This window comes from Mixophyes fleayi, chromosome 6 (genome assembly GCF_038048845.1).
Source record: "Mixophyes fleayi isolate aMixFle1 chromosome 6, aMixFle1.hap1, whole genome shotgun sequence".
NCBI lineage: Eukaryota > Metazoa > Chordata > Amphibia > Anura > Limnodynastidae > Mixophyes > Mixophyes fleayi.
Window position 1 is genome coordinate 53,768,222 of NC_134407.1, and position 25,829 is coordinate 53,794,050.

General features: G+C 39.8%; 1 protein-coding gene across 1 annotated transcript; it reads left to right on the plus strand.

The window, feature by feature from the left end:
* LOC142095336 (beta-microseminoprotein-like) lies at nucleotides 1–25,740 on the plus strand. Its single transcript, XM_075178289.1, has 4 exons — nucleotides 1–51; nucleotides 22,941–23,046; nucleotides 24,190–24,289; nucleotides 25,611–25,740. The coding sequence occupies exons 1-4, from the start codon at nucleotides 1–3 to the stop codon at nucleotides 25,738–25,740; spliced, it is 387 nt and encodes a 128-aa protein (XP_075034390.1).
* Nucleotides 25,741–25,829: the final 89 nt, after the last annotated feature.

A 25,829-nucleotide genomic window follows, 5' to 3' on the forward strand; every position in this document is an offset into this window, starting at 1 on the left:
ATGTCCCCAGATACAGAGAGGGAACTCCTAACTTATCTGGGTGATAGACAGGTAAGTCAAAGTAGTAGTAGTAAGTAGATAAGTAGTAGAAAGTCCCGGGTGTGTTGATCCTTAACTTGTTCGTCAACTTTCCTGTCTGTCTGACAAATAATAAGTAATAAATTTTAGTTATACAACTCTTCAATTCAATCAAAACAGGCATTGGAAGATGATTTCTTTAGCCAGATTTTATATTACACTATGGATTACAATAATACATGCCAAATGTCCATTATTATAGAACTAGAGAAAACATAAATGACTCCATTATGATTTATGCTCACAGCCAGAAAAATACTTTGGAAAAATAACTAGCTATTGCTCCTTGAATTTATAGTGCAAAAGAGCAACTAACGCTTATTATCCCAAGTGTATGGCACCACCCCACTCTTAGTATGTGCACTCTATAATGACAGTTGCAGGGATTCTGTATACATATTGTCTTCTGTTTAGAATGTAGAGAAAGTACTTATCAAGAGCAAACATATTTAACAAATTATCATAATTGCTATATTAATTATTCAGGGGTTCCTAAACTGTGACTCACTATGACATTTATGGTCGGTCCTCAAGATATATCTTTGAAAAACAACTTCCTACTGTTAATGATTAAACTTTGAAATACTATTTTGTAGAAATACCTAAAATTCTGACAGCCATATTGTAATCAAAATGTTAAAATTAACTTGTAGACCACATTAAAGTAATTAAAACAAAATACATTTTCAATTCAAAAATGAACCAAGTCTCTGAAGTGGAGTCAATGAATGAATCTGCCTGAAAAAAGCCACTTGCCACCAGTCATTTGCCAGCGGTGGCGATAAAGGGCTGCATATTGCGGGGTGGGACAGTAAAATATCGGGAATTGATGTAACAATGTTCAGGGATGGATGCAATGGATGAGTGATGTGCAATATTAGTTGCTGCATCAAAAAACATGTTCTACAGCAGCTTTACACAGTAGCATGTTAACCATGAACCCCACTATAGATAAAATATACTGGCTATCTACTGTGGTCAGTTCCATGTTGGTTACAGTGGTCACCTGAGTAAATACTGTTATATGAAACAACTGTAGAGCTAATTACAGCCCCCTGTCTCTCTATGGGATGATGTAGGCACATACAATCAGATACCTACCTATAGCAAACCCTCATACTCGCCACCCTGGTCTAGCTCTGTCCTCTTCATCGCTGGCACAGTACGTGTAGATTCAGTGACAACATTCCAGGACCTGGCCAAGGAGCAACAAAGCTTAAGACACCAACAAAAGCATTAGCGGGTAGTCAAAGCTGCAAGAACATGTAACATAACTGTCCCGATTCTGTCCCATATGTCCTCACCCCTCTGTCCTTTTTCCATATGCTTTTGCACCATTCTTCCATTGTCACATATGACCCCCACTTCCCTCCTATTTTTACATACAGTATTTTTTTATCACTCTACAATGTTTGGTATATGATTTATTTTGCAATTGTATAAATCCCATCGCAAAGCTTATTTCTTAAAGATGTCCTCCTAAAAGGTCAACCTGTAGCACATTGTACCAGCAAATGGCGATATCATTTCATGAATATGGATGCTAGATGCCGCAGTATTAAAGATAAACAAAATTTTCAAAACTGTTCTGCTAATTTGCTGCCTTGAAAATTTTGGATTTTGCAGTTAAGTGTTCTGAGTCCTACCCCAACTACATCACACATCAGAATGAGTTGACCATCATTCCATCTCTATTTATTCTATGAAATACAAAGTTACAAATACAGTGTGGAACTGCAAGCCAAAAACTGGACCTTGAACATTATGGCCCTCATTTAGAGTCGGACGCAATGTGCATCTAAGACGTATAGGAGTGGGAGTGTGCCACAGCTTGGTAGGGTATTACGGTTGCGTCCCACTCATACTACCTTACCGACCAGTTCGTGCAGCTAGCTAACTACTTGTGCCACCTAATCCCTGCCGCACATTTTTAGCCCTTTTAGGACATGTGTTGCGTCTGCGCCTTACTGCGTCCAGGATTTACTTACTGGATCACACCCCCTGTGTCTATATTATACAAGTTCATGCCTTCACAATTCCACGGTCCGCCCTTTCCTTCTTACTAAGCTGCAAGCTATCGCAAGTGTAAATTGCGTCTGAGATGCAGGCAGATATGGTGCTTGCTGCACATGCGTGATAGTGGTTTTGTGGTCGATGCGCCTAAAACGAACTTTTGCGTCCGACTCTAAATGAGGCCCTGTATCTCTGCAAAGCATCCTGATTTGACAATTAATCTCTAATATACGGGACCATACATTGAATAAATAAATCATATGCTTGTTGATGTGTGTGGGGGAGAGTTCTTTACTAATGCGGACAAAAGATCGGCAAACGCAAGATTTCATTTAACAGAAAAAGATATTTAAATGAGGTAGTAGGCGTGGAGATTCCATATATCTGAAGGTGTCTGAATTTCCTGGCCGCCACAGGGTTTTATGAACCCACAAATAGTACCTAAAAATCTACCATTAATGCTCTTAAACACAAAAACTATAAATGTGAATCATGGTATAAAATCATGCAGAATGTTATTTCCTATGACAAGCCCTAAGTATACTACTGCAGTAAAACACGTGTAAAATATATGTTTGTCTCATGAAATAAAGGCAGTCCTGATCTCCTCAGACTATTATTTCATTCAGTTAAATGAATCAAGCAGTACAGTATAAGAAAGATTGAAATTGTAATAATTAACATGATAGTAGGCAGTACTGTGAGATGCAGCTCTACATCTTTCGATCTATGTTCATAAATAGGTGCATGCCCATTTTCCATGTCCCTACAACTTATGTAAAATGTCAGAGCAGATGAATACAGCAAGGAGTGTGCCTGCAGTATATTTGCAGTGTTAAAAAAAAAAGAAGAAAGAAATCATTTTTAAAAAAAGATCAATAACCAGCACCAGTGACAGCAGGGAGCAGCTTTCATCAGCATCATGACTATCACCATTTAGTTATACAGCGCCACCAATTACGCAGCGCTTTACAGAGAATATTTGTCATTCACATCAGTCCCTGCCCCACTGGAGCTTACAGTTTAAATTCCCTAATATAGACACATAGACTAGTGTTAATTTTGTTAGCAGACAATTAACCTACCAGTATGTTTTTGGAGTATGGGAGTTAACCGGAGCACCCAGATGAAACCCTTGCATGGATACCTGGATTTCATGACCCTTGCCCACTGAGCCATCATCCTGCCTGTGGATTATGAAGAAAGAGGAATTCCCACTGGACTACATCAATAAAGTGGTAGAATATGGTTTTGTAGAGTCTTTTAATTGCATTTTACTTTTTAAAAAAAGGCAATGTATTATTAGCTTATTTATGCTAGGTTTGTTTAATGGGCAGGGCTCTAACAGCTCACTTACCATCCTACTGTGACCACTGGGGGTGGCAATGTTGTCATTTCTGGGGTTCCATTTATACCCATTGTACTGGTACCCAGTAGTGTTGCCTGCAAAAGCCCTAGTGCTTTTCAGGGCAAGCTGGTAAAATTTCAAAGGGGAAACGGTTGCTCATTATCTATGAGCCTCTCCACAAACTGAGTATAATTGTTATAGTGTGATCCGGCCTAGCCTGTCTTGCCTTGTGCTGGTTTCGACTGTAGTAGGGAGACGTATTACAAAAAGCTTTCCTGGTGGGATGGCACCCAATCAGCCTCTTAAAGGGAGCACATAAAAAGTGCACTGTAAAACCATTTTCCATGTGGTTTGGCTTTTAAAACAATTTGCTCCAAAGTGCATGTATTCTGGTGTTTTCAAATCAGACATAATCAGACTCAACTTTAAACGAATCACAGCTTAATGCATTCTGTTATTTATTTATTTTAAAAAAACACATATAATGTATGTTCAATTTAAAACAGCAATGCAAAACTTTACTACATTCCGACCATTGAGAGAGATCAGTGTCAGCACCAAATTCAAAGGCATCTCAGTAAAGAAAGGTTACAGAGCATTATAGCGACACTGGGGTTGAGATAAATGCTTATTTAAGTTTATTGAAATCCTAATATGCTGCTGAATGGCAATTCCTTAAAGCAAATTAATGAAGAGAAATTCTTAACATCTTCTCTGCTTAGGATGAGTAGATAAGAGTTTAGCTCCCGCTTAGAGCACATGCACACAAAGCATAAAATATCACAATGAAAAAAAAGTGTTCATATGATTAGGTTGTCTTTTGAAAACATAAATAATACAGAAAGATCAGTATAATAGACTCTGAAGATGGACAATAGGGAGATAAAGAGGTGGATTACAACGATAAAGAGATACAATGTGAGAGTGTGACTGGGATTTAAACTAAGGAATAATAGTAATAAAATAACAATAATAACACAAACAATAAAAAAAAACTCTGATTGCATGCTGCTCAGAATGCTATGTGTTCTACCTGGTGGTCATGCCCCTAGGCAAAACTAGATATGTCTGTGAGTGGAGCTAGACATGCCCGTTGGGCAGAGCAGGACATACGCATTGGGCAAAACAGGAAATGTCTGCCCTTTGGCGGGCAGCGATATGAGTGACGCAATAGTTTTCTCTTATTTGTCTTCCTGAAATAATTTTTAAAAAGTTGGCAAGTAAGCTACATACATTATACATTTTAAACACACTATACTATTTATTTTGATAAGTGTTGCTATAGGGATAATACACTTTTGAGCAGTAACAGGTGCGCACGGTAATAGATGGGTGGCCTAGCACTTCAGAAAGACTAGCTATACGCCGTGTGTGGCCATATCCCCATTTTGACAATGCCACCCCTCAATGGTGATGTAGTCACAAACCTTTCCACTCAGGGGCGCACGCAGGGGGGTGTTTCTGGGTCTCCAGAAACCCCTCCCCTCCGCTAAAGAAGTGCCCCTACATAGCAGCACTGTACTATACAGCAGCCACGGCGCTGTCAAAGAAGCGTCCGCAGCGGACTCTTCTTTGACAGCGCCGCGGCTGCTGTATAATACAGTGCGGAGCTGACTGGTAATGCAAAGGTTTCCTATTACTGAGCCTCCTGGCATTGTACTGCAGCTAGACCTAGTTATGCACAATCAGTCAGCAACCATGTGGTGCAAGAAAGGAAAGTTTTTCCCTGCTTGCATCATGGAGGCAGTAGTTCATCCAGTTTTCTGACTGTGATCTGAATGAGAACTAGGGAATGCACAGCGCGCAAATGTTATTTTCACCTCAGTGTGCTTCAACAGACATTTTCCCCATGTGCACTTGTTCATTGATAAAGGAAAAGGGTAAATAGTCTATTTTAACAGAAAATTATAGGCAGCCAGGAAAAAAAGTGAATAATTAAAGTGAAAGAAGGAGGCAAAAGAAATAGGAGCATAGAGGTAGAGGCAGCAAGAATCATTATATTGTGAGCATAGGGAGATAAAGACAGGAGGAAATATGAGTGGACAGAGGAGTACAAATAAATATATATATATATATATATATAAATATATACATATCTATATTTATAGATATATATATATTAGAGATGCTCAGGCTCGGTTCCTCGAGAACCGAACACACCCGAACTTAGCAGATCCAAGTACCGAGCCCAGCCAGCTCGGTACTTTTGCGCGCCCTCAGAATTGAAAACGAGGCAAAACGTCATTGTTACGTCGCCGGATCTCGGGAGCTTTGGATTCTATAAGTATCGCCCTCCATGGCGATCCAGCGCCATTTCACATAGGGACACAAAAGGGGTAGCACAGTTCTTGGCAGTCTCTAGTGCAGTTGGGCAGCGTCATAGGTAGAAAAGAAAGAGGAGGGGGTAACAGTGTTCTTCAAAGTCTCCAATTACATTCATGAAAGCTCCATTGCTCCATTGCTAATTGTCATTGCTGAAACAGAAATACTAGGTCTGGCAGGCTTGGTCTTCTAAATCTGCAGTCACATTGTACTGTGTTATATAGGTAACATAAAAAGAGGAGAGCTTCATTGCTCCATTGCTAATTGTCATTGCTGAAATACAAATAATAGGTCTGGCAGGCTTGGTCTTCTAAATCTGCAGTCTTTGTTTGAAAGTGTATGCAAATAATATTTTGACCTGTGAGGTGGTCAAAATTGACTGCAAATGACTTGAAATTAGTGTTATTGAGGTTAATAATAACGTAGGGGGGAAAAAAGCAAAAATATGTAAAAAAAATAGGGATTTTAGAAAAAAATAAGGATCCAAAACCAAAACACGCTAGTGCGGTTTTGCCAAAACCAAAACCAAAACACGAAGTTAATTCAGATCCAAAACCAAAACCAGAATACAGGTGTCAGTGAACATCTCTAATGTATATTTATATAGATATATATATCAACTATATAAATGCCTAGTGGTGTGTGTGGAAAAAAAAAACAAGCTGCAGCGCCACCTGCTGGGCAGAGTTATACACTGACCTATATATTTCTTGAAGGAGAAGTGACAGTTGGGAGTGGTTGGTGGTTGCCGGGGGTGACAGTGGGGAGTTTTTAACACCTTAAGTAGCTTGATGAAGGATGTGGCGATGAAGATGAAGGATGAGGTGATGGAGAAAAATGATGAGGTGGTGACATGTGGACAAAACCACGTTAAAAAAGGGTGCTTGCGTCAGGAAGTAACGCTCTTCCCCTGAGGCCCAAATGCATGACAAGAACCTTTTTAACACCTTAAGTAGCTTGATTTGACTAGAATGCATGAGTATCATGCACGGGTTAACTTGTGTATATATATATATATATATATATATATATATATATATATATATAGTATTATTCTAGTTGACTCCTGTAGTATTGCTTGTTTTGAATACAGCACTTCAACTCTTTGCAAAATTCCTGAGTGTCGGCTATTTTTCTATACCTTGAATGCTGCATGTTGTAGGAATGGTACCAGGGTATATTTAAAAATAGTGTGGAATGGCAGTCTCCTAGTTTTATATCTTTGCAGACAGTGCCCTGGTTAGAATTGAACCCATGATCCCAGTGCTGTTAGCAATAATCCCTGTGCTAATTGCTGCAGCCCTTCAACCATTGCTCTGTTGTCAAATGTATTTTGTAAAAAAAAATCCATTGGACTTACAGTTACTGTTATATTTCAAGAACTCAAGAATTTGATCTATATTGCCACCTGCTGGTTACTATTCAGAGTTCTGTTAAAGGGAAGCTTCAATTTGTCGCTCATTTACTGCCCTTTCCCCCCAGAGATTGTAGTAACAGTCTAGTATGACTGAAGCTGTTGTACAGAGAGTTTATAAGTCACAACCCCAACTTACATGCTCACAGCCATTCACACATATGTCATGTGGATCTGAATATTAATAATGTTAGTAGCTTACTATAGGCAATTACTTAATTTAGCAAAACATCTTCAAATAGCCTGAGGAGCACACTTTAATAGTGTGCTATACCCTGAATCACATCAGAATTGTTTTTGTCTGAATTATCTTCGGGTTCTGAGGCATCCATGACTGATGAGATGACTTCATCTGTTTTGATATTAGGGACTTTGAGGCAAGTCACCCTTCCATGTGATGATAACATAAGTGGACTGAATGGCATTAGCTGTTTATACCAGGGGCTTGTTAGAGAGGACCTATGATAGCCATTCACCGGGAGACCCTCCAATTCAAATTACCCCCCCATGTCTTCTACACTTGCTTGCCAGGCCCTATGCATGCTGACCCACCCCTATCTACCACGCACCCTTTTTAGTACTGGAGGATAGTGGAGTTGTAGCATGTGATTGCTCCAGCAGGCCCCTGCTTCCTTCTTTAATACTGGAGGATGGTGGGTTTGTAGCATTTGCTTGCTTCAGGCCCCTGTTGCTGTTACCTTCAAAATATTGCTAGAGTATGCAATTTTATGTACTCTAGACAGGGCCATCTTAACAACATTATGGGCCCCCGGGCAAAGCAGTGCACCGGGGCCCCTAGATATAGATATATAGATGTATACAGATATAGATATAGATATATAGAGATAGAGATAGATAGATGTACTTGCTCAGTGACCCTTGAAGGTTTTTTTTGCAGGTTTTTTTCTTTTGCAGGATTATTTATTCTCATTAAGAGCCGTGCCTATGGGGCCCCCTTGCCTGTGGGGCCCCTGGGCAGCTGCCCATCGTGCCCAAAGGAAAAGATGGCCCTGACCCTAGATGCAACTAAATCTCTTTCTAATTCTGTTATGACCTCCTGCCTCAATCCCTACAATCTCATCAAAAGGTCTGCATATCATTGCAAAATATATGAGGAAATGGCTCCCTTTTATTCCCTATGAGACACTCTAAACAATATGTATTCATCCTGGAATGCATAAACCGAAAATGCCATACCCGAATGTGCCAAAACCGGAAGTACACAAACACGTTATCACTATAACAACCAAATACAGCGATTCCTAGGGGAGTAACTGGGAGATCTGCCTAGCAGGTGTGTATTCCCCATGAGCACCAAAGATATGTACCAAGGAGGTGCAATAAAGCACCTCCACTATCAAGTGCACACTCCGGCGGTATGCATTCCAGCTTGGAGCACATTAACCAGAAGTGCAATGAGGCACTTCCTGTATAGCAAGATTTTTGGTTCCATATTTTCCTGGAAATTACATTTTGCCACATTTTCAGATTCAATTTTGTGCAAAGAATCAAGTTGAGTTTTGTATCTACTTGGAACCCCAAATCACCGATCTGTCAGATTTCTCCGAATCCGAACTCATCTCTAGTATATAGTGAAATATAAACTACATTCTTATAAATATGCACACAATAGTAATAGTAAAGGAGCAATTAAATTATCCAAGCGGTGATTTTTTAAGTTCTGGTTACTAGTTTCCCATGCTACTTGGCTTTTTAACTTTTCAACTCCTCCAACAGCATACATTCAAATGAAGGATAAATATACTGTATAGTGCAAAGTAGCTTGTTAAAACATCATAAAAAGCCCATAAGAAGCCAAAACTAAAGGAATATACTAACAAAAGAGAGGAAAGAAAACATATGAACAGCAGTTGCAAACAGCCGATCACAATCCTGTGACCCACATTGTTCAGCCGTGATGCCAATGGAAGATTGAGGAGACCCTTTAACTAGTTACTTTAATCCCCTTCATCATGGAGTGTTTGCCTCCCTCAAATTTACATAGTACCATACAATTAGCAATTAATATTCATTAACTGAGGCAAAATTTAACCAACACCTGATATAAGTAATATGTAACATTCATTTGTTAGGAACTGCTGTTTTCTTTTTGGCTGCTGCAGTGTTGTTTTCAGCCTGAGTGGGATCACCTGAACTCCTCTCACCTGCAGCTCTATCTGACACCTGCCCTGATTGACTACTACTGGTTTAAATACCTGTCAGCTTCACTCTGCCTTTGCCAGTTATAGCGTTCACACGCTTGCTTCTCCATGCTCCTGGTTCTGTGATTAGTCTACCAGTTTCCTGATTGATACCCGTGACCTCTGCCTGGATACCGACCTTGCTTGTTTGCTTGTGACCCTGACCTCTGTCTGTATACTGACCTTGCTTGCTTGCTTGTGGCCCTGACCTCTGCCTGGATTCTGACTCTGCCTTTTCATCTGAGAGATCACCTCCCATCCGCAGGATCACCTGTGTCTGCATTGTTTCAATCTTGCTCCGGCATTTCCCTGACACAGTGCTGATCTCTAGCTCCATCTCACACAGGCTACAGCTTATACTACACCATTCTCTACTCCACACTGCCAATCTGTAATACTGATGGAGGTTGGTACTGCATCCTGTTACTACTCTGTGTTCCTGCTTTATCTGATCCAGGAGTATCTCTGCTCAGCATCCCACTGTCAAGTGATCTGTGGTGCCTACCTACCGGAGTTGAGTTATCACTACTCGAGAATAAGTCCTGGGGACAACCGAGTACCAGCAAACATATCTGGTTCTATGGGAAAGGGTGTTGCTATAGGTGAAGCTCTCGTCAACAACAGGTTCTGGTAACTCAACTCGTAGGGTGATTCGTGACAACATTGATAATTGTTTAAATCTAAATATCAACACAGAAATATAAATATAAAATAAGACCTCCTATTTACTTATATTGTCTATATTTTTAGCTGTAGCTGCAGAATAATTCACATTTCACCAGCAGGATTTGTTCTTAAGTGGAGTTCCCCTTATCATTTTCAGTTCATGCTGAATTTCATCTACTAACACCTTATTATACCTTAGCCACATCACTTTGTATAATGGATTGATACTGTTGCCCCAGCTCTATTTATAGACTATAAATTCTGAGAAATGCAGAATTTACAAATACAGTGCGAAATGTAATTTGACAGAACAGCGAAGCAACAGCGGAATTCGAAAACTGCATCAAGAGAACTTGGCCTGTTCTACTCTGTACAAAATGCCAGTGATTTTGTTCATCTGTACACTAAATCATTATTTCCTGAATGTCAAGTTGGCCCACATGTGGCTATGGAAATGTTACCCTTTACATTTGTGGTGTCTGAGGCATTTAGGGAATTAATGTTGGGCACTGAGCCTTGCTGTTCCATTCTCAACACCATTACTTCCCCAGCAAGGACATTGTGGTTATGCACAGTGAAATCTTAAACTATACGAAGTGTGAACTCTTGAACATCTTTTCTTGGTGCTTTAGTGACTGCCTTAGCTTACCCAAGGAAGAGGTGAATCCCTAAAATATTGTACATTTTGGCTGTTCTGGAATAAAACATACATGCCAACTCTCCCGGAAAGTCCAGGAGACTCCCGAAATTCGGATCAGTCTCCCGGGCAAGCTGGCATTTCTCCCGCATCCCAATCTCACCAAGAATCGCGTCATTTGACGCGATTCTCTGTGAATCACGCCATTTTGGGGGCGGGACGAGGACAATCGCGTCATTTTGGCCTCGCCCCCCGCGACGTGAATTACGGTTTTCGCGGAGGGTGGGGCCAAAATGACGCGATTGGCCTCGTCCCGCCCCCTGCCGCCCTCCAGTCACCCCCCCTCTCCCGGAAACAAGTTTCCGGGAGTTGGTAAGTATGTCATAAAATAACTAATATGGGAGAACTTGTGCTTTCATCTGATTGAGTGGAATGTTCTTTGATCTTTTTGTTTATTACCATTTTAGTTTACCTAATGGTAGATTATGCACTTTTATAAATCAGCTTTAATCTCTCTGAGTAGCAGCATAGTAATATTTTGTACACGTACACTTCTAACTGGGCGAAATAAGGCAGTAATCCAGTGTGGAGTTCCAATGCAAGCATGCAGCATCAAAAAACACCTTTTAAACATTTCCCAGCTTCGAGATGCCAGCTTATAAATAACCATACAAATATGTCTTATTTAATTACAGCTTACATTAATGCCACTGTGAAAATGTTAGCTACCTAAAGTCACAGACAATACATTTGTCACCATGAAAACAAGCACATGATAAATTGATTGTTTTGTGGTTGTTTGCTTGTCATGACAAATTAATGGAAGACAATCAGCACAGTAAGGCTATAATAAAACATTTAGTTTACGATTTAATTTTGGGTGACACATTGAGAAAAGTACATATAAAGCCACTATTTGTACTGAAGCTTATCCAAGGCTTCATTTTTGTCTCAGAACTCACCACAGACTGACCAAAGCAGTCCTACTACTGAGTGGACCACAATGGCACAGCTGATGAAGCATGTGAGGTAGACACAATTTTATTTTAATTTACCCACATGTCTCAAAACCCATTCTACAAAATTGTCATGCTTACATAAAGTATAAAATTGTGTGGTCAACATTAGTCATTTCAATTATAGACTCATTCCTCACTAGTGTTTTAAACGTGATTGTCTGCATTATATGAATTTGCGTATATAATTAGAGAGTCAGTGAAAACAAACCTCAAGTCCCTGGATGAAAGCAGGCATTGTTCTGTGCCACCTCTAATCCATACTTGCCAACTCTCCCAGAATGTCCGGGAGAAACTCCCAAACCCTGGATAGGTCTCCCGGGAGAGTAGGGCAGTCTCCCGTATCTGAACACTTCCTAGTAAAATGGGCATAATTAGAGCCAAAATGACACATATCTCATCGCGGGGGAAGGGCCATAATGAGGCAATTTGTTGAGCTCTGCCCCCCGCACGCCTACCTCCCCCAGCATCTCCCGAATGCCAAGTTCCTGAATTTGGCAAGTATGCTCTTATCTATGGACTCCCTAGCCCTAAAATATACAAATATCCTTCATACAAACCATAAAATAACAGTGCTTTGACCTGTTGGTTTCATGCTAATGTATTAATTGTACCTACTGTTTTGTATTCTCATTTATTCTATTTGATTCTAAAAGCTTTGATTCACAAATCTTGAAGGGGGGGGGGGGCATCTGCCTTATGTTTCATTTGTTTTGTAAAAACCTATGTATGTAACACATATATAATAAATCCTTACCTCCCAAAAAGTAATTGGAACATTGTCGGCGTGCCTCCAAAAAGGGTGTGCATCCATGTCACGGTGGGGGCATGGCTACATCATATTGAGACCTGCCACCTTCCCTGTAAGCATAGTGCTTTAGAAGCACTATCCAGCTCCAAACCTCTTTACATATAGGTCATGGCCCCCATTGTCAGTCGCTTGCAAGATAGCTGGAATCACTAGTAGAGAGTACTGGACAAGCCAGGTCAGAACCAGAATGCACAATGAAAATGACGAGGGAAATTCAGAAGAGTAGTTGGGTTTGCCAAGGTCAGAACCCGGAGAACCAAAATCGAGAGACAGAAGGATTGTCAGGAACAGGCAGAAGTAAATCCAGGAAAACCAAAAGACAAATCAGAGAACAGTGGAACTGAAGTCACTCAGGAAGCATAACAAGGACCAGACCACTGGGAAGGTGATACAATACTCGCCACTGAATCAGTGCTGAGTCTGCTTTAAATAGGCAGTCCTATTCCGGTGATCAGTGACGTCAAACTGACCGCTGATATGAAAACAAAAGCCGCGTCCTGTTGCCTAGCAATGGGCACGCATGTTCCATTTGGCCAGCAAAGATCCCAGAAGTCGCTTTCCGTTGCCAGACGACAGCTGCACAATGTCGATATCGGAAGGCATCTGTCCCTAGCGGCAAAGGAGGAGAGTGGGGACGGTGTCTGACATTAACCAAATATCTAATGTAGCACTTCCAGACACAGATTTGTTGCTCCTAAAACGTGGTAATTGCTCCCTCCAAATTTCTAAAAGAAAAGGAAAAAGAATGCCAAAATTGTCTCTAATTGTCATCATCATCATCATTTATTTATATAGCGCCACTAATTCCGCAGCGCTGTACAGAGAACTCATTCACATCAGACCCTGCCCCATTGGAGCTTACAGTCTAAATTCCCTAATATAGACGCACACTCACACACAGGCAGACAGACAGACAGACAGACAAAGAGGGAGAGACTAGGGTCAGTTTTGATAGCAGCCAATTAACCTACCAGTATGTTTTTGGAGTGTGGGAGGAAACCGGAGCACCCGGAGGAAACCCAGGCAAACACAGGGAGAACATACAAACACACAGGTAAGGCCATGGTCGGGAATCAAACTCATGACCCCAGTGCTGTAAGGCAGAAGTGCTAACCACTAGGCCACTGTGCTGTGATTTGTGGGGCAAATCTATGTATGAAATTTATATAAAAAAAAGTAATATTGCACTGTCCACAATTTAAGAGAAATCATACCTTTATAATACTTAATATACATATAAGTCACTAAAAAGAAAATCTTTTTCACCAAAACGGTAAGACAATAACAATTAAAACTGGGAAAATCAGTAGTGCAAACCTTACTACACTTAGTCCCTGGAATAAGGCTGTGTAGAGCACGTTAAGAAATTTAAAAATAAACTAATCAGGACTTACCACCTTAATCTTAATCAAAATTATCCTAGAGTATCAATAATCATAATTACATCATAAATAAATGACATACAATGCAAAAGTCATATGCTAATTTAACAGACAGATAAAATTTCTGTGAGCTGCGTGTTGTTAATAGAAAAAGTCTGTAATAATAATGACTGTGAGTCATTGTGACACGCAGTAATTAAAAACTAATTTGGAAATAATGACTTCCCATTTTAATTAACTACTTTGTCCTATGAATACCCTGTCCTGCCCTGTGACTGCTTCTTCCTCTACAACCAATCGCTCATTTCAGCTGTGAACAACACAGCTCCAGTTAAAACATGTAGTCTCCAACAATCCAAACTCCCATCATGGAACACCAAACAGACCATCTATCGGCAAAGTGTTCCCACACTGCTTGAGGAAAGCTTGTTCCTATGCTGACTTCCTCCACTATAAATTCATCCTTTCATCTTAAAGCACTGCCTTTCAATTGCCAAGCAAACATACTCCAATTCTCTAATACACGCCTAGTCTTCTACTCCCAACTTTAACTCAAATTTCTACAAATATGAAACTTCTTCTTCCACCCTCACAGCCCATGATTTTGCCAGCCCCTTCAAAGACAAAATCAACACTATTCGACATAATATTTCCTCATGTCAAATCCTGCATACTCCACCTACTATCTCCTACAATCACCAATCCCTCCTTACTTCATTCTCTCCAGTAACTGAATACCTCCAACCTATATCCTGCCCCCTTGACCCGATCCACTCCCTCTTCCCCACTGCATGCCCACCTCTAGCACAAAAAGGCTCTGTTCTTGGCTCTCTGTTTTTCTCATTATACACCTCTTGTCTTGGGGAACAAATTCACTCATTTGTCCTCCGGTACCACCTCTATGCAGATGACACCCAAGCCTACCTCTCCGCCCCTGATATTTCCTCTCCTGTACTGACTCGGGTGACCAACTGTTTCTCTGCTATCTGAACAGATCTGTCTGAATGTTACATAAAGGTCAACATGTCGAAAACAGAGCTTATCATCTTCACTCCTCCCAGAGTCACCAGCTCCCCTAAAATCTACCTCACAATCAATTACACTACAATTTCCTCCATCTACCAAGCCCTGCTCTCTGGTCTCTGCTTTATTACTCACATCCAGTCTCTCTCCAAGTCCTGGCACCTCCACCTTAGAAATATTGCTAGGATAAGCCTTTTTCTTACCTAAGATGCTACCAAAACTCTTATCCATTCTCTCATCATCTACCACCTTTACTACTGCAACCACCTGCTATCTGGCATTTCCCTCACCCATTTATCCCTGCTTCAATCCATCTTAAATGCCGCAGCAAGACTGATTTTATTCTCTTATCACTCCATATCTGCTGCACCACTTTGCAAATCCCTATGCTGGTAATCCAATTTAAATTACTCCCCCTTACCTACAAAGTCTTTAACAACACCACCACTTAAAGCATCTCAAATATCATATCAAAATACACCTCACTTGCCTTGTTAGGTATACATCAGATCTAGGTCTTGTTTCATCTTTGGTAACCACCTCTCACTCCCGCCTACAAAGTTCTCCGATGGCACTATCCACTCCCTACCATGGCTGATCAGATTTTCCCACAGCTTTCAAATCTTTAAATGCCCTCTGAAGACCCATCTCTTTATTAGAGCTTAACCTGCTCCCTCCTATCACAATCTCTCCTCTGAGCCTCATTCACTCCTCTTTTTTCAGCTGTGCCCTCTTCCAATTATAATGTAAGCTCTCTCATGAGCAGAGCCCTCCCTACCATTTTGGTTTCCTATGTATACATGATGATAGATTTATGTACAGCACATCACTGTTGTTGTTTTACCAAATAATTAAACAAGCTGAGCAGCAAATAAATGGCTTCTGTTAATGTTGCTACTTTAGCTGAGTGCTACATGCCTCAGAAGTGTTTAAAAGGTGATCGGTTTAGAAGACACAAAGGGCAGTAAACATTGGCTTTGTATTTGGTATTGGTGAGCATTATTAAATATTATAGCTGTCACAGTAATATCGATCTAGCTTAGTGTTGTTTCTTCTTTGCAAGGTAGGGTCCATTGCTATAGTGGCACATTGGGAGCTGTCAGCCTGCAATGGAGGAATCTTGAAGAGGTGAACGACTACCTCTTCTGTTTCTCCTCCAGCGAGGGTCTGATGTGTTGAAGTCTTTGGTTAATCATATCCACAGATGATGATAACTTGAAGAAATATAAATAACATAGCTGTGAAAAGTTAACCCTGATAAGTTGCCCATTCTCACAGTCCCATAAGAGCTATATGGTGATTTTTGTGAAAAAGGGGCTAGTGCTGGAGAAATCAGTGATTTGATAAATTTGTAGAAATTAAAACTAACCCTATCTACATTGAAAGCAGCCAATTTCACCATATTTAATGCGTATCACCTGTTAAATAAATATACCACTATATTGCTCAATTTGTTTTTTGATTTTTTTTGCATCAATATTTTTATTCAACATTTTCAAAAGTATATGGAGTACAGAAAAAAAAGGGAAAGGGAGAAAAGACATACAAAGGGAAACACACAAAGAATCCCCACGCAGGGGGAAAGGGGTCAATCGGTTGAGATAAGGCTCACAATATCAACAATATACATTTAGGAATATTGAAATACAACAAGACATATTAACCTTCATTTTGACAGTCTGGAGATGTTTCCAACATGGGAGGGGTACCAGGGGATGAGGACTGTTCAATGGGCTGGGGCTGGGGGGACTCTATGAGAGCCGCTGGAGAGTGGGCTAGTGGATAATCGGGGGGTATCCTGGGTAGCCCCGGGGCCTTCTGTGAAGTATTCATGCCACTTAAACCATCTCATGATGGGGGCTGATGCAGATGAGGAATAGGGCATATCTGTTGTTTCCATCTCAAAGCTGTACTGTATCATGGAGATGATTCGGGTAATAGTAGGGGAGACATGGGACTTCCAATTTTGTGCTATTGTCGCTCTAGCAGCAGCAGGGGTGTTTAAGACAGTTGAGATCAAGGCAAATACCTCGCTCCAGAGCGGCCAAAGAACCGGACATGACCAGAAGACATGAAAAATATTGGCTACCTGGGCACAGTGGCGCCAGCAAAATTTTGATTGACTTGGCCAGAACTTATGTAACCGCTCCAGGGTAAGGTACAGCCGGTTGATAAGTTTGACCTGCATCTCTGTATGGTTAATGCATTTTGACATACGATGAGGGATTACATACATTTTTTCCCATTGTTGCTCAGTGAAGGTTAGATTCACATCCGTTTTCCACCAAGTTTGTGCAGAGGTTTTGGTGGGGGGGATCAAGGAGTAGATGTAGTGATACCAGAACGTTATTCCACCTCTACTACTATCCTTTGTCAGTCTATCTAAAACAGGCGATAAGAGTGAGATGAAAAAGTAGGGGGTCTTAGAGACAGTTCTCACCCAGTGCCTAAGTTGCAAGTACCTATATGTCTCTGAGGAAGGCAAGCTATAACGGAGGAGAGAGAAAGGAAGAAAAAGTTCCTGGGCAAACAAGTCTGATAAGGAAGAAATCCCCCTATCTTTCCAAACGGCAAGATTTAAATCTGAGATCAGTTGACATACAGCATGAAGGGAGAAGAGATTATGGTATAGAAGTGCAAAATCTATATGCAACCCAATAATCCTGCCCCACACCTGCATGGCATCGGAGATGGACCGTAGTTTGCAAACAGCAAAAGGGCGGGCGGACCTGGGAGTCCAGAGAAGGTCCAGCAGAAGATAGCTAGGGCACAGGGCTCTCTCAGTATCCACCCATGGCTTAGAGGTTTGAGGAAGTACCCAATCCCATAGGTGGCTCAATATGCAGGCCTCTTGGTAGTAAGTTAAGTTAGGAAGCATCAATCCACCACATTGTTTAGATAAGGCCATGCGTTTATGGGAGAGAAGGGGGCGTTTCTGTCGCCACACATATGTCATCATTAGTGTATGAAAGCGGCCATCAATCCTTTAGGTACGATATAAGGAATAGTACGAAAAATGTACATGAGTTTGGGTAATGCCTGGGAAATGAGAAGCCTGTCTAATGAGAAGCCTGTCTATTGCTCAAATTATTCAACATAGAGTGTGTTCTAAATTACTACACCAGAGGGCATCTGTCTTCTTTATCTTTCTCTTTTTTTTCTTTAGATTGCCTAACATCTGATATACAAGAGGTGCTCTTGGAGGACAGCTGCCTCCCTAATATACTGAGGGAGTGTATTATTGTTCAGGACTTATGCTCACTAAATACATATATATATATAATAATTGTATGCCAAGTGTTTAGTGCTATCACTACAATCTACGTTAGGAGTTTTGTGTAATTTAATGTTTTCTGCTTTTAATTTGAAGTTGCTTAATCACAATATGTACTGCTAGAAATGTCAGTCAGCTTCTTAGTGGACAAGAGCTGCAGCCATCAAAACAGTAGACAGCTGTCATTTTTAACATTATATTAAATCCTGGTGTGTTGCATACAGGCTCCTTCCTGCTTACATGCAGCTTCTTGATCCAATTAGGTTCTCACATAGCTGTGTGACAGCAGGGGTTGTGTAAGCCCCGCCCTAATGATTGCAAATCCATTGTATGAGGGAATACTGGTAGGTAGTGCTTAGACATATAACTTTTTAACCTAGAGGAAGGGGCAGGCTGGGTTGGGGGACATACATCTGCCCCCCCGGGCCGGTCCCATAGTGGGCTACCTTGGGCTGGGTCACTGGGCTACCTGCATTTTTTTTTCCTTTAAAATGTTCCTAATAGGCTGCTGAGCTGAGTCTTGATTCCCAGACTAAAATTTGCCAGTCAGCCCCCTGCCTAGAGGGCATTCGGTTACCAAAAGCTATGGCTCATGTATAGCTCACAAAGGTATCACTATCCCATCTGAGACAGCAGAGGATCAGGGTATATTTATTTATTTATATTTATTTTTAGGTGTATTCATATGTATGCAGATAACACCATGGGATACACCAGTCCTGTATTATAACATTAAAGTCCTTTATTAATGACATCGCTTTGTGATCACCAACCATTAGTAAATTTGCTATAGGAAAAAAAGTGTTTGTTTTTCAATAAGTAAAAGCTCTGAAATACACTACTAAAGTAAGCCTGTACAATACGGATTAAGATGGGAAAAAAAATCATGCGTTTGATTTAAATATTTATCTTCAATACCTAATTATAGGTTACATTAGTGTGTGAAGAAAAAACATTGCTCCTGTGTTTGGTTAGTAAAGTGAGATTAACAGTATTAAACTTGAGCTTCTATAAAGTCCACATGGGTAAAGGTAGTAGTGGTGGCTACAAGAGACACACCTGTTTGAGGATTTGAAGCTTTTCTTATTGACTATTTGCAATTCTACCCTAATTTCATTACGAACCAAAAGCTCTAACTAAATTCCCAGACTTCTTAGAAATTGTCACCTGAATGTACACACCCATTTGCTAACATAGATCCTGCTCTAGCAACTTGCTCAAAGGAATGACACACTTCAATATTTCTTAATCAGATTGGCAAACATGTGGTATGACAGATAATTAATCACCATCATTCACAGAGTATAAATGGTGTTCTGTAAATGCACAGATTTACACCTGCAACTGCCCTACTAAAATGGTGAGTCTGATATCTAGTGTATTTTTACCAATATTAATCATGGTACACATTTGTTCTTGTAAAATGATCATCATTGGATTTGTGGAAAGTCCAAATAGACCCTGCAGGGGGTTTGTCATTCAACATAATTTTAATTGTCTCTCTTATAATATATGTATCTGTACTTCAGCTGATGCGGGAAACAGATATGCCTGTCAGCATAAGACAGAAAGAAACATTTCATTACTGAGACAATATTTTATTATCTAGAATGCTGGAGACGTCGGGTTTTAATGTAAGTTCCCAAAGTTACCTGGATTTACTGTATAAAGAGAAAACATGGTGAACTTGTGGTCATGAATAAATAGGATGATAGTAACAATATAATATGCAATTATGGAATAAACAGAACTGGGAACATGTGAAAGACCTATTACATTATGAACATACTTGCCCACTCTCCCTGATGTCCAGGGGACTCCTGAATTCCGGGTATCATTTAGTATTCTATAAAATGATAGCTAGAATCTTATTGGTTGCTATAGGCAAAATCTCCACTTTTCAAACCTGGTGGAAACTCGCAGATTGATACATTTATCCCCAAGAGACAAAAGGATAAAGGAGGAGTTGGCATTGTTAATAGGATTGTCACAAATAACGGAGCCAAGCAGAGAAATCAGCAAGCAACAGGGCTAGAGGAGCAGGGATGAAGGCTACTAAAATGATAACAGATAAAGAGGCATACAGTGGACTTCACAGAATCATCATCATTTATTTATATAGCGCCACTAATTCCGCAGCGCTGTACAGAGAACTCACTCACATCAGTCCCTGCCCCATTGGAGCTTACAGTCTAAATTCCCTAACATACACACACACACACAGAGAGATAGACTAGGGTCAATTTTGATAGCAGCCAATTAACCTACTAGTATGTTTTCTTGGAGTGTGGGAGGAAACCGGAGCACCCGGAGGAAACCCACGCAAACACGGGGAGAACATACAAACTCCACACAGATAAGGCCATGCTCGGGAATTGAACTCATGACCCCAGTGCTGTGAGGCAGAAGTGCTAACCACTAGGCCACCGTGCTGCCCGAAGGAGACATGGTGGGATTGGTATGTCCCTCTCCATCTCCCTGCCATCTGCTGAGTCTATGAGTATCACTCCAGTGTATTTCACCATATGAAAGTGTAGCAGGAGCAGCAGTGTCATACTCAGAAAGCCATGGTTCAGTAATAGAAGAAGAGGTAACAGCTATCATTAGCGTAGTAGTTTTGATAAAAAGACAGAGGGCTAGATTTACTAAGCTGCGGGTTTGAAAAAGTGGGGATGTTGCCTATAGCAACCAATCAGATTCTAGCTGTCATTTTGTAGAAGGTACTAAATAAATGAAAGCTAGAATCTGATTGGTTGCTATAGGCAACATCTCCACTTTTTCAAACCCGCAGCTTAGTAAATCTAGCCCAGAGTCTCTAGATTACTCATAAATCTAGATCCATTGTATAGAAGTCGGTCCCGATGATTCCAGGTTGGACGATGTTTCAGACATGTATCTGCTCGCAGAGATCACTTTTGCAAGCATGCAAATTCATATGTAAAACTTCAGTTCGACTGTTATAATGAAAAGGAATATATACATTAATAATAGAATTTGCTTTCTAAAAGCCTGAAGAGTTTCTCCACAGACCATAGCTTTCTTAGAGACATAATGAATATCATTCACTTTCTTACAATATGTAAAACCCTAAACAAACAATTGTACGTTTGTTTAATTAATCAGTAGTAAGCAGGCTGATAGAATACTTATTTCAACGTCCACCGCAAGTTAAAACGTCTGTTTTATTTCATCAATATAATCAACATGAATCACATATAAAATATACATTGTAATTCAAATATTTATCCATTAATTTCATAGACATTTATATAACTAATACAATAATAAATAATTAAAAAAATTGTGAAAAGAGAAAGGGGGTATTAACTAATCTCACTACCTCATTCATATCCTTTAAATATATATAGGAATATTGAATAAAATTACATTTTATATTATTAATGTTACACCAAAGGATACCCCAAGTACAAGACAAATTACTTAAATGCAAAGCGTTAGGGAAATATCACCACCAGAAAGGAATAGGAGAAGGGATAGAGAAAATAAATCACAGTGAGATTTGTAGAAGTGAATATTTATTTGACAGAATGGTCCTGGAACATGTACCTTAAGAACAGGAATAGTTGACTGGTGAAGTGGAGAGGGGAAGCAACAATGAGTGTGTGAACCAAACTGAGGTCTAGGGGAGCAGAGAATAGAGGAAAATATTATAACGAAAGAAACTGAGGGGTAAATTATACAGTGAGTGTAAGAGAGGATAAGAAATGGAGAAAGGTTACAGAGAAAGATGTTGTAATGATCAAAATGTGACAGTGTTTATTGAAGATACATTTATTCCTTGTGTTTGACCGGTATTACTGCCATACCACTATGAAAATATTGTCACTTACACAAAAAATTTCTTATATATTATTTTTCTTATGCAATGTTGCCACACTGTGCATTATAATACAGTTCAACAGCAATTACTACATTCAGTGTTCCAAATAATAGTGTACAGGAACTAGAGTGGTCCTGAGCGGACAGCTCTCGGTTTGGACTGTGAAGGGTACACAGGAACTTTACCATCTTTTTTTTGTAATGCTTAGTACTGTGCGGTATTCATTAATTTATTTTTGCTCAAGGGGACTATATGGTATACTTAAAGCAATATGGGTCTAATCACATACTACTGTACTAGAGATAAGCGAAAAATGTTTACCTTAAATATTGACATTTGGCTTCTGAATTTTAGTACAAAATGAAAATGGCAAAGCAAACACAGAACTAGATGATTGTGTCACCGGAGCTGCAAAACAGCCTGTTCAGCCACAAAATTAGTTTTGCACTTAATTTGTCCACAAGTTCACTCATCTCTATACTGTATTGTCCATTTGACGCTCCATAATGAAGCACTTGATGACTTTACATATTACTGCAGAGTGCATAGTTATTATTATTATTAATATTATTATTATGGCTACCATGGGTCAACAGCACTTGTTCATTACATAGTGAATTACATCAGCAATTTTAACTAATTTTGCTTTATCTGCTATTTTATTTACGCTACCCATATTAAATTATTTTTAACATGTTAAATGTTAGAAAGAAATGTAAGTTTTTTATGTTATTTAAAGCCCCAATGTTTTAAATTTTAATGGTCTGGGGCAACATTTTCTGACCGTTTGTGTTCAGAAGTTAGATCTGTGTTTTTCCAACTGAAAATGCATTTCTTTATATTCTTTTGAATTGTTCCTGCATTGTAATACATGCAAATAAATGTACACCATTTTCCCTATTCTTTCATTGCAGAAGTTCATTTTGGCTCTTGGTGTTGTGCTTACTGTCTCGGTGGTATTGTCCAGTGCTTCCTGTGAAGTTGGAAGTTTGACATTTGATCGTAAAACGAAAACTAAAGGTAAACAGAACATTTCTCAATAAAATGTAGCATTATAACACAGAGCATATTAGTAAAACAAGGTATGAAAGCTCTGCTCTTGGATACCAATGAATGTTCTCTTTGACTATCGAGAAGTGCATAGAACCAGTCTTTGAAATTTTTGGTAGGAGTCCAATCAGAATTCGTAGGTGTGTGTTTTCTCGCCAAATCTGAGGGTGTTAGAAAAAGAAAGAAGAGGTGGGCACTGCTTGGTGGCTCCATTTGCGTCATCAAGTGGGCAAGGCCGGATTAACCCTAGGGCCAACTGGGCTACAGCCCAGGGGCCTCGGGCATCCAGGGGGCCCTTGAAAGTGCTCAACAGTATTATTGATCGGTCGGAGGCGGGGGCGCCTCCGGCCCGATCAATGCTGCTAAACACTTTCACAGCGGTCCTTCCCTGGCGCTCTGTAGTCTCCTTACTGAGGATATCTCGTGAGTCTCACTCTCACGAGATCTCCTCAGTAAAGAGCGTACAGTGCGCCAGGGAAGGACTGCAATGCCAGGAGAAGGAGGTAAGTGCCTTGGGGGCGGCTTGGATCATGGGGGGGTGGCTCGGATCATGGGGGGGGCCCTCATGGGGGAATGGAGGCCCCCTTAGCCCAGGGGCCTCCATTCCCTTAATCCGGCCCTGCAAGTGGGTGATTACAATGATTTCACCATCACGCCTCTTCCTCCTCAGTGTTCACTGAGATGGGAGTAGCTTGAATGCACAATTCATGTCATTACACAACGTCCCTGTCCACCAGGCAGGTAAACGACTTTGGAAGAGAATTGCCTGCTCTTTCAGAAGTCTCCTGGACATTTCGGAAGAGTAGGCAACTACGTAAAAGACGCAGCATGATTGTCGCAATTTTTTATTTTTTTTCAATATTGACTACATTAAGCATTTTCCTTGTGTTGCTCATCAAAGCCCAATATGATCCTAAAAAGAATTAGCAATTTCTTTTTAAAGCCCCTCCTATCTGCATTTTGCTCCAGCAGCTTAAGAAGAAGTGCAGAACAGTCTGACCACACTTGTGAATCTACCCTTAGCATAGTAAATTGTGCCTGAGTTTCCATTTACATATCTGGTATCTCTAATTTTGTTTATTTTGTATCTCAACTAGTGCATTTATCTTTTAGGCTGTTTGTTCAACGGAAAAGCTCATGAAATAGACTCGGAGTGGATTGAAGATTGTAAAATTTGCTCATGTTCTGAAAGTGGCATGCAATGTTGTTCTAAGTATGTTCTAAAACTTGTTGTTGCCATTTCAAATTATTTTATTTTTGTAGTAAAACAAGAAGGAAAGCAATTAGACTAACCCTACAGATGGGGATCCAAAATAGGGGTCACCAAACCATGGGTCTCCATGACTTTTCCTTTGCAAGCCAATTACATACTACTAACTAATAACTAATTAAAACTCTTGATTTAATACCATTAATAAAAAACAGGAAGCACAGTAAGTCTATAGAAGGGACACAATAGAGTGATATTCAAAACTATTTCCTGACTATTGCACACAATTGGAACTGAAAGGATAATTCAACCTAAAAAAATTTAAATTAAAAAGCTACTAAGAACATGAAATATATATATATAATGATAGTTAGATAGATAGTTAGATAGATAGTTAGATAGAACGTTTCAGGAGCCTATGAGGATTGAAGACATTTGAGATAAAGTTTTAATTGTGGGTTGCTATTTGTGTGGACAAATTAGACATAGATTTGGCCTGTGTACAGAATCCTATGTGTACTTACTACAAATATATCTTAGATATAAAAATGTGAGAATGAACAATATCTTACTTTTTGTGACATGAACAAACCTCAGCAAAACATTGTCAAAAGTAGGTAGAGATGCAAACAACCTGATAAAATCAAAATAGTGATGATGGCATTTATTATTTACAAAATATCTCCAAGACTTAAAGCAGTTACATAATTTACAGTAGGAAGATCAGGGATGGTAAAGCTGGGTACACACTGATGCAATTAGTGCACTAGTGTGTATGCTCCACAATCATATTTTATTGCGCCAAAGCACCTTGCATCTCTTGATTTGGTTTTATTAACTCCCAAAAAATCACAGAGTTATTTTTTGGGAGATTAGGCAGATCTCTCTAGGATGTGCAGAGTCACAATCTTTTCAGCATATGGTTATGAGAGATGGAGGTCACAGATCTGAAGGTCAGTTATGTAGGGGGGTACACATAATCAGCATGCTCATCGGAACTTTCAGTCGTTGGTAACAGAATGTAGTGTGTATCCATCTTTAGAAAGGGATCTAAAATCTTATGAAAATTATTGGTTTGGTACATTTACCATATATACAATATAGTAGGGGTATATATTTGCTTTACCTGTCTTTTTTTGCTGACAAATTCAATTTCAATATATTTGTACTGACTGCCATTACATTTAATGATGGTTAGCAATCCTGTCTGGATCCATAATTTGGACGAAATACTAGATAGCTGAATCCATCATAAAAGTAAAGTGGCAGAAAGATATAATGATATTTATATGTTTTTGAGTGACATTTCTTTTCTCCATAACAGCATAGAAGCTCCTGTCGGCTATGATAAGGAGACATGCACTTCTAAATTTGATAAGGAATCATGCAGTTACAAAGTGACGAAAAAGGATAATCCATCTGAATCATGTGAGGTCACGTCAAAGACCAAGTAACACATCATGTAAACATTCTTCAGATTAACTGCAAATAAATAACATCTTAGCATAAGATCAAGTTTATTTTTCATTGTCTAAGATTCACT